Source organism: Rutidosis leptorrhynchoides, chromosome 6 (assembly GCF_046630445.1).
Source record: "Rutidosis leptorrhynchoides isolate AG116_Rl617_1_P2 chromosome 6, CSIRO_AGI_Rlap_v1, whole genome shotgun sequence".
Classification (NCBI taxonomy): Eukaryota; Viridiplantae; Streptophyta; class Magnoliopsida; order Asterales; family Asteraceae; genus Rutidosis; species Rutidosis leptorrhynchoides.
In genome coordinates this window covers 415,462,273-415,473,493 of record NC_092338.1, presented here as the reverse complement: position 1 = coordinate 415,473,493, position 11,221 = coordinate 415,462,273, and the positions used below count along the sequence as shown (strand labels likewise).

General features: G+C 32.0%; 1 protein-coding gene across 1 annotated transcript; it reads left to right on the top strand.

Annotated features, from left to right (window-relative positions):
• The first annotated feature begins 2,618 nt into the window (after nt 1-2,618).
• On the top strand, nt 2,619-10,067 carry LOC139852099 (filament-like plant protein 3). The gene is made up of 4 exons (XM_071841321.1): nt 2,619-3,320; nt 4,239-4,422; nt 7,031-8,328; nt 9,733-10,067. Exons 1-4 carry the CDS (start codon nt 3,207-3,209, stop codon nt 9,868-9,870), a joined length of 1,734 nt encoding a protein of 577 aa, XP_071697422.1. The 5' UTR covers nt 2,619-3,206; the 3' UTR covers nt 9,871-10,067.
• Nucleotides 10,068-11,221: the final 1,154 nt, after the last annotated feature.

The following is an 11,221-nucleotide window of genomic DNA, read 5'->3' as shown; positions in this document are numbered from 1 at the left end:
ATAATGTTTAGTAATGTGTACAATGCTATAAATCATATAACATCTCTCTGTAGACAGCCATTGAATAAAAAAAGTTGGTCGACCAACCAATTGTTTGAATCAATACATAAATATTGTGTTATGGGCTGATTTTAATTAGGTTCGTTGTTGTCACTATTGGACCGGACTGATATAATAGGTTTATTAACATCAAATTTTCTTTGTGTTTATTCTTTGTACATGAAAAATATTACACAAAATATTTAAATAACAAACCGCCAAAAAAAAGGCTCAAATTTATATTGTTTGAACTCAATAGAAACTACAACTAAATCGACACAAGATCATATAACGATATATATTTGAAAATGTGTTTTTATATATAACTTTTACCTACTTATCTATCCATCCGTATGTTATCATAATAACGTTCCCAAAAAATAATGTTATATCAAAACTCGCAAGGTTGCGGGTATTAAACTAGTTATTAAAAAAAAAGCCATATTAAAAGGCAGATATGATTTGAAGTCACATAATGACGACAAAGACTTTTTAACATCGATCCACAGCATGATTGTAATGTTCCATTCATTATAGTATTTGAACAAAAAAGAATATTTCATCGATCACTCAGTATTAAATATAGTCCGAAGTGAAATTTGTGTCAATAATAATAATCATAAACTAGAGGGCAATGTCCAATGTCCATATGTTACACGCCTTGTCCTACAAAACTAACTAAATAACAAATAAAAAATTCAACACAACGAAATATTATATAGAAGCAATCATGTTTCAATATTAGTTTAGAATTGTAGCAATATATGACAATCTTATAAGCGGAATCGATAGCGCAAATATCACAATTTGAAAATAAAATGTTTATCTTCCAATAGGCAACAATATATATTATTGACATAAAATACAATGATTTTTAATCTAAAAAGATAATTATTACAAACATCCAAATGAAATATCCATAACCAATGTAACAAAAGAAAATAGAGAAAAATTATAAACTAAAATGCATATAAATAATATCTTAAAGAAGTGAAAACGTAATATATCTTCATCTTTCATGTGATATGTGATATTCGACACTAAAAGATCAAACATCTTAAAAATAATGATAAAAAGAGTATTTATAAAACTCTATCAATTATTTCATTTAAAAAGTGTAAATGATGTGAATAATTATGAGAAAAAAGTATTTATAGACAACAATGACTATCAATTTAATTAAGTAGTTAATATAAGGAAAGTTAAAAGGTTAAAACTATTGTTATTATTTATGACATAACATAAAGTTATTATGAATGTTTAGAGACAATGAAAAGTTTAAAATTATTGCTATTATGTATGACACTCATTAATTTTAGTTATTAAGATTATTTATGATTAAATTATGATAACTTAGCTTACCAAAACCATCTGGTAAGGATAAGTTGTTCGAACGTTGGCTATTATTTAATTTCAGGAAGCGAATTTATTTAAAATTAATTATTATTATGTTTGTGAAATTCAATAGGGTAATGAAAGACCTTGCTAGTGTAATTGTGGTTTGTTTTAGTGTCGAGAAGTTTATTTTTATACTTCGTATTTATAAACTAGCTAAGTTACGTGTAATTTACGGTTTTAACAAATCAAACGGTTACCGATGGAGATTTGAAGATGATTTGGTTGATGAAGAAGCCTGAAAGTAGGTAAGAGAAAAAAAAGAGGTGAAGTACTCCGTTTGGATTTTATTTGGATTTACATATTGTTGATGAAAGATGAATAAAGAAGATGAATGATGAATGGAGGGAATGACAAAAGGAGAGTTAAAAGATGAAATTACTCTCACATGGATGACACATGACTGAAATTAACAACTATATTTAACGATCGTTAGACTCAGTGATCAACTGCGTAGTGACCAACCGCGTAAAAAAAAGGTTTATGGCAATTCGCGTAATTTGGATCAACCCACAGGATCGTCGTCATAATTTTGTCTATATTTTATATCCTAAGTTAAATACATGATATAATCACATATATCCAAGTTAAATACATGACAATCACACATTTACATATATATATATATATATATATATATATATATATATATATATATATATATATATATATATATATATATATATATATATATATATATATATATATATATATAACAAACTTCATTTTACATATTTGGATAAAATCTTGTAAACTTTCTATAATCAAACAAATCATCAAACCTTTTTTAAAATACATAATTTTTCTTTGGACAATATCTCAAGAAAATATCTAAAAGATACCAATCACCATACATGTTAAAAAAGAACAAACGTTATGATAAAAAAGGTGGTGTTGGTCACATGAAGTGTTATTGTTAAACCGTGTTACATGCAAGTTTACAATTATACAAGTGATGATGATGATTTATTATTACATAAATAAAATAATACTCGTAAATAAAATTGAAAAAAAGAATACACATGACATGAAATGAAATGGAAAAAAGTGAAATAATGGGTGTCAGCTTTCTTTCGTGTGCGTCAATTGTAGCACCTGCAGCGCATGTGCAATCACATCTTCTGATAGAATAATTCAATACAACTCATTTTTTTCAAAAGTTGTGGGTGCCAAGCAAACTACTACCCAAACACACACTCTACATCCCTGTTTTTAAACTAAACTCGCCCTACCCTTCTTGGGCAGTTTCTCTTTTTTTCTAAATTAAAAAACAACCTAAATTTGGTGATTTATAAGATCAGCCTTTTTTTTTGTGCAACTACCTATTGGTGTGATGAGTGAAGTCTAAGCAAAGATTTAAGATCAACCATTTTGAACAACCCCTATATTGTTGTACTGTAAAAAAATATATTTTTTCTTGTTTTTTATTTAATTTTGCTAGTTTTTCTGTTGTGGGTTTTGTGGGTTATGAGTTAGGTAGTGGATTATGATAACAAGTATATAAAATTTGTATATAATCACAGGGAAGGGATTGTACCAATTTGTCAATTAAAAAAACCCTAATTTTTGTGTTCTTGTAAAAAGTTGACATTTTTCTTGTTGGGTATTTGATTTCAAGAGATTATGAATTGTGGATTTTGATTGTAATCGAGTTTTGTGTAATGGGTTTTGATCAAGGTTTGATTTTTAATGAAAAAGATTTGTTAAATTGTTGATGAGGTGTAAGAGTGTGGGGTTATTAGTGTTTGATTTTCAACCTGTTGCCGGAAAATATGGACCGCCGGAGCTGGCTATGGCGGAGGAAGTCATCGGAGAAAAGCCCCGGCGAAACTGAAAGCTCTGGTGGATCCATTTCTTCTCATTCTGAAAGATTTTCAGATGATCAGGTATATTTAACTCATTAGTCATGCTCACATTATCATGTTATCAACATTTGTAGGTGTAAGTAATGTGTACTAGATTTATAGCTTATTGTACAACTTCGATCAGGGTTGGATTTGAATCTTGCTAGGATCTAATTGTCTTCACTAATATTTGTGATTGGTTACACTTCCTCATGTCAATGTTAGACCTTTAATAGTAAAAAGAACTATTTATTAATCCGAAATTTACTATGACATTTTACTTGAAGTAAAGAACAACTACATAGAAATGCTTGAAAATGTTAATGCATTCGGGTAAGAATTTAGAGCGCGCAGGATTCTAAATCGGACTTTGAATTTTATAAAATGGTAGGTTCATGTTTGACTTCAAAATGTTTTACAACGTATTCGTTTTGGAACACCAATGGGGTCATGCTTGTTTGCTTTGTTAATGGACAATATCAAGATTCAGTTAATGCAACTGAATCATAGATGAATAAAGTGCATTTCGACTTCTATGTTTCTAAGTGCTCTGACTAATCAAGAAGTGATTTTCATAACGAATTTTGATTGCGACATAGATCAAATCCGAAATGTGGATAGCTATTCATCCTAGAATCGAAGTCCATTTTTTACTTTTGAGATCTGAATGATACTCCGTACTCTGTAGTATTTAACTTCCCTATCAAACTATTAATCAAATGTATATGACAATTATCCCAAAATAGTAGGTCTTAAAGTTTTAATAGTTAAATATTCCAAAAAGGTACCTTCGTCATGCGACTAGCATAAGAAGTACACACGGTGACGTCAATTTGACTGTCGTATTATCATGACATTATGATAAATCTAGGATTCTTTATAATCTTGTATGTTGCTTTGTTGTTATAGTGGTGGTTGAAATCTTATATATATGTTTTTTCGTTTTTTTTTTCATCGAAGATGTATTCGAATCAAAGTTCTCTATCACCTGAAGTCACATCAAAGGTTGAACTATCTGCAGAAGAATTTGAGGGTGGCGATGTCAAGACACTATCCGAGAAATTATCGGCGGCTCTTATGAATATTAGTATCAAGGAAGACTTGGTCAAACAGCACTCCAAAGTAGCTGAGGAAGCGGTTGAAGGTATACAAAGTTATTCACTATTTTGTATGTTCGTAAAGCACTATTTGACCATCGAGGTCAATTAATTTCGTTTTAAACTTTTGAATGGAATTTAAAAGCTTTATAATCAAACTAATGGCATAATGCGGATTAAGGGATCGATGGCAAAAACAATAAAGATAGATAAATGATTAAACCTTCACGGTGTAACCCGATGAACCTTCTCGGTTCAATATAACAAAAAACCTTCTCGGTTTAATTTTATTAACTCAAAAATTAATCAACTAACTGAAGCTAACCTATCGTTAATTCCCTATATATAATCAAAAGAAAATGATAAAATAAGGATAAGAACAAATAAATAGATAAGGCAACAAATTGAATTTTAAATATAACTTGGACTAGGAATTTGGTCGCTTTTGTTTTTTCCCACGTGCACTAGCTGCTTCCAATTTAACTCTTGGCCAATAGTTGCTAACCCAAATAACATGAATAAGAAAATCAAGTGATGGTTATCATATACTCCGTATTACTTTGACCCAAAAGTGTCTTTCTTAGCCCAACGTGTTATTAAACTCAACTAATTCTTCATCTAAATAAATAGCAACTATTGTTGTGTTATGACCACCTGGATCATATACATATGCATCATTCTCCCCTTCTTCAAAAAGACTCGTCCTCGAGTCTACGTCATCACAAGAAAAATCAAAAACATGAAAAGTGGCAAAATAAGTGTAACTGAGAGTTCAATATTGCGTGCCTTGTCGTGATTTTTTTCTAATACACGAAACTGTGGCTCGATCTTTACTTCAATGACGACATTACATCCACCACGAATTAATTTTTGGACAACATCGAGAACCTCAAATTCAACACAGTCAAAAGAAAATCTATGTTGAATGTTGCTCTCCTCCTTTTCTTCAACAACACCCACTTCTTCGAAAAGACTCGTCCTCAAGTCTACAACCTCAAGGACTAAAACATCTAAGTGATTCTCAAAAACTACACAAATAATATTTTCTTCATTGGAAGCGTCAAATATTGCAACAAGAGCAGACAGATGATCCCGGACACCAACACCAACATTAACATCTTCAATGAAATTGTTCTTCAAATCAACATCAACATTGTACATGTTGGTATCTTTATTAGTAACTACTTCAAACTCACTATCATCATTAGATTTAGAAAAGGAAAAAAATCCCTCACACGGCTAAAACCAAAGGAATAAAGGAATAAAGGCAAAGCCTCACACGGCTTAAACCAAAACAAAGCCAAAGGGCTATTCTCTGTTTTATTAATTCGAAATAAAAATCAATTCTACTCTTCTATCTATCGACATTCTCCTATATATACTATTATATAACTAAACAAACTAAGAGATAACTATAAACTAAAAGATAAAGATAATGATAAACTAAAAACATAAACAATTTAAAAGTTAAACTAAAAGATAATGCTAATAGATAATGTTGCTTGCTCCCTACAGAAGCTTCCAAATTGATCATATTCCTTTTGCTTTCAACTTGTTTGACGTTGCTATCCAATTCCAACTCTATTGCAATGCGACCCAACAAACCCAATATAATTTTGTGGCCCAACAAACCCAATATAATTTTGTAACCCAACTCGCAAGAGCCCAACATGCTTGAATCCTGCATCATGGCAACTGTTGAGTAGCCTTAAAAACTTGAACAACTAATTGCCAATTTGAAAGTTTGAGAGTAGGTTCTTTGGGCGTCAAAAGTCAAATGTTGACTTGATTGCTACACCTTCCGTCCCATATTAACAGTTCAGACAAAAACACACAGTTTTAGAAATCTCACCATTACATGTTACTTTTTTTTACTTTACAGTTTTACCCCTTACTTTTACCCAATCTTTTTGTTTTATATGCAAAAGTTAAGGGTATTAAGGAACTTTGCCTTATTATTCCTATCTATTTATCTATTTATGTGAGTGGACTATTTATTTGGGACAACTCAAAATGGAATATTGAACTATCAATATGAGACGGATGGAGTATTTTAGAAGCCTACTTAATTTTGGAATTAGCTCCACATTTCTTTATTTCTTATTTAACGTTAGGTAATTGTATCAGTTTTTCCTTGAAACATTTGAAACATTATCTCCAAATTTGGGTAGAAAAGTATACTTTATTTAGTACTCCATACCTTTTAAGTCAAACTGACGTTTCCTTTAAGATGAGCCGATACCTAATTTGGAAGCCTAGTTAACTAATATTGGCTTGAGTTAATAGTATTTAATTTACATACCTTCTCCATATAAGGCTTCCAGTTATATGGAACTAATCTTTGTTAATAGAGGTAGGATAATGGGTTGATTGGGCAGGTAGGTAAGTGATCTTTATTAATTAGGTTCAAAACATGTGATATTTCTAGTCTAATAAAACCGGTGCGTAATACTTCAACAGCAATTTATATTTTTTTCCTGTAAATATAAAGTTTATTAGTTATAGTTATATACGTAATTTAAATCATATCATTATTAATTTTAATTTAAATAGTTGTGAACATTTGTTTAGACTTAAGCAGACCCTGGACATTTATATAGTTATATATATTTTTATATTAAAGTTTATTCGTCTTATCTGTTTCTTGAATGTTAGGATGGGAGAAAGCCGAGACTGAAGTGTTAACGTTGAGGCAGAAAATCGAGGATCTAACGCGTAAGAACTCGACGCTTGAAGATCGAATTTGTCAACTCGATGGAGCCCTAAAAGAGTGTTTAAGACAGCTTCGACAAACAAGAGAAGAAAGAGATCAAGAAATAAACGAAGCTATTAGCAAGAAAACTTCTGAATGGCAAATTACAAAAACAGAATATGAAAATCGGCTTGCCGACCTCAATTTACAGTTTCAATCTGCCAAAAAATCTGAATCTGCTGATAATGAAAAAGCTGCTATGAAATGTGAACTTGATTCAATGGCTGAAGAGCTCGAAATGAGGTTTATCGAGAAAGAATTGAGTAATCAAGCTGCAGAACAAGCTAGTAAACTGCATCTCGAAAGTGCGAAAAAAGCCGCTAAATTTGAAGCCGAGTGTCGTAGGCTAACGGCAGCCCTTACAAAGGCGTTATCTGCTAACGATCGAAGATCGTTAACCAATGATTCTAAGGAAGCGAATGAAGTTGAAAGTAACAGTACAACACCATCAAAGGGGATTAATCTCATGGATGATTTTCTTGAAATGGAAAAACTTGCAGCGTTACCCAAGAATCGTTTAACGGAATCTGAAAAAAATCGATTGTTTGAAGTTGAAGAGCTTTTGAAGAAGGTGGAAACTGATAAAATGAAGGTGGAGATCACTTTGAATGAACGTGAAAACGAGATCAAAGTGTTAAGAAACGAGTTAAAAGATGGTGAAAGGAAGTTAGTAAAGATGGAAGCTTTATTGGCTGAATCACGTGATGGGAGAAAAAAGACGGAAAAAGAGCTTGAGTTGACTATAGCAAAAGTCAATTCGTTACAAGAAACTGTAAAAAGATCCGAATTGGAAGTGGTGGAATTGAAAAGTCAACTAGATATCGAGTGCAATGAACGGAAAGAAGCAGAATCTCGATATGAAGATGCTTATGTAAAGAAAAATGAGGCGGAATCACAGTTGAAAATATTAGAAGCTGAGGTGGAATCTTTGAATTTGAAAGTTGAATCTTTAGAAATAGAAGTTCAAAACGAGCGTGGTTTATCAGGGAAAACGGGAGACAAATGTCGGGAATTAGAAGGTGATATAAAATCGTTGATTTTGAAAGTTGATTCATTAGAAACAGAGGTTGAGAAGGAACGCACGTTATCGAAGAAGATGGGAGCCAAATCTCATGATTTAGAAGACGAAATTTCAAGATTACAACTAGAAAATCAGTACCCAAAACCATCCGTCCATATTCCAGAGCTCAAGATAAAACAGGTTAGATTCCTTAATCATCCAGATTTTAAATAATATCATCTACAATTACAATTTATGGTTATTAGAAACATACATTTTAAAAAAGGGATGATTTTTAGTATTTTATATGATAGTGATCAAGCATATTTTCACGTGTTAGGGTAAAGATATACTCGAGTGCAATACTTAGGGTTACGACAAAACAAGATTCAAACCTCCGACATAGCTTGTGGATAACCCACACCGGGATCGTAAAGATTCCAGCGGGGTGGCCGAACGTTGACTTCACTAATGATCCAACACACAGGATCGAGTGGCCCAAAGGATTCACAGTTCATAAAACATACATGAAATTCTTTAGGGATTGTAGCTTGTCGAGAGAATGCTTATTCGCCCAACTTTTGTGTTATTACGTATGAACGCATTGTTATTACGTATGAACGCATTGTGATTTAGGGGTTTTTAGGGACTTGTATTTATTGGCGACTTGATTGCCGCTTAGAGCCTAAATTGAACTTCAGGCTTAAAATCCATGGAAATTTGATTCTACCATTTCATGGAGTCTCACACTTTTTTTTAACCTACTTAGTCCATTCAGAAGCAATCTCTCTATACATAGAACATTGAGAGGGAGGACTTTCTCCACTCTTGGGGTATTTCACTATGGGTAGAGAAATGACTTGTCTTTATTATAGGATAGCTACATCTTTCCTCCCCCATACCCCAATTTTGTAGGATTTGGGTTTTGTTGTTGTAATCGGAATTGTACTAGGGATATACACCCTAGATACATGCAATTATTTCGATAACCAGCTTACGTTAATTTAAAGAAACTAAATTGGGATTGATCTTATCATTGAGCTGCAAGTTAAACACAGGACGTGTTTAAAGATCGCATCCATTGGTATAGGCGCATCCCTATGTGCGCGGTTATACCCTTGTGCTTAGTAGATACGTGATGTGGATGCCAAAGATGTGATTTGATATCCTTATATCGTGCGCATATTTGGGGCTACATGCGCATAATATGCGGGCACGTAACTATGCGCACGATTAGATAGCTTTGAACTTATCAACAAATAGTTTGTAAAAACTTGTTACACTGAAGGAAATGAAAATTCATATTTTAAACTTATAGTACTATATACTATGAATGCAGATGTTCAATTTTTTTATATCTATCGTATCAGTACAATTTCAAACAAGAAAACACATCCAAACACTGCCTCTTGTAGCGCGTTCTATTGTTGCTAGTTATCTGATTTTGATTATTCCATATTGTACAATATCAGTTTTATAACGCACATTCGATCACCTCCTTACAAGTTCTGTTTACGAGATTAAGGACTTGTGTATTTAGAATCAGAAATAATAATGTGATTGATAACTTTTAAATATGTTGACACGATTTCTGGCTATGTATAGGATGCCGAACTAGCATTGGCTGGGAGTAAATTTGCCGATTGCCAGAAGACAATTGCTTCTCTTAATCGTCAACTAAATACACTTGCAACACTTGAAGACTTCTTGATTGATCCAAACGAATTCAGTAGACGTATTTAAAGTGTAAACTTTGCATCTGCCCTGTGATACGGTAAAGGTTGCTAGTAAACAAGTTTTGGGTATATTTTTATGTATACAAATGAACGAATATTAAGTTTGTAAATTTACATTGTATTTAGACTCAGTTCAGTCACATTCATGGGTATAAAAAAACATTACAAATATTTGTTCTTTTTTTTTTGGTTATCTTTAGATGATATTTCATGGTGATTTTTAACAATCTACTGTGCAATTCTGTACAGGTTTATATTACTATTATATTCACATTGTCCATTTGTGCAATTCTGTAAACTAACAGGATGTTATATTTTAGTATGGTGACCTGCCATATGGAATTGGACCAAGTTATAACAACCAAACCAAATTTTGTAACTGCTTTAAGTACCTTAATAAAAACGCGTTCAAGCTTAAGAAAATGAATCTAGACAACAATGGAAGTACAACGAAAAACATCTACAAAATAATGTAACATCTGATGGAACAACGTTCTAGTTTCCATGAAACAAACTGATTGTTAAGATCCGAAAGTATTTCTACAAAAGTTTAAGGCTTTTCTATAAATAGCCATAAGAGCTATACTTAAGAAATTCAGACACGTTGAATTTACTTGTACAATAACTATTCACTCTTTGTGCAAATAACTACCCATCAACCAACTGAATATACAATTACCTTTTGTGCATAAAATTAATTTTAGTTAAAGATGGTCCAAGGCTGTCAATAGAAAAACTCAATGTTTAATAGTACAATTATGACACTAGCAACACAACGAAGCATCACAAATGCAAAGACAAAAGAGGTTCCCTACTTAAGTAAGAATCCCTCTAGAAAAACATAACAATAAGAACATGTAATTCTACATAACTTTGATGATAAATACAAATCTTCCTCAGTGTTACATGGAGCTAGTTAGCACAACAAATGAGATTATGTTACTAGCTAGTGAGCATAAATGTTTTTTTCACAATTCTGAGTCATTTTCTTATTTGACATACCGTGTATTTATAGTCTTGATCATACCTTTACAGGCGTTGCAACAATAAGATAAGATTAAATTAATTTAGTACAAACTATAGGAAGCCGACAATGAGAATGATGGTAATGATGGTAAGAAGGCCTAAGAAAAGGAGAGGAAGAAGAACAGGGGCAAGAAAAGGCATTACAACAAGAATCATGAAGATGAAAAAAAGAGCAATACAAATGCAGAAGATGATGGGGATTGAGAGGAGAAGGAATATAAGTCCCATGATCGAACGGTAAAAGTTTACAAAGTATTTGCTGTCGTTATTTGGAAACTTGATTGATAAAACAGGAGGTTTCGTAAAGGATGTTAATTGTGTTTCATCATTTT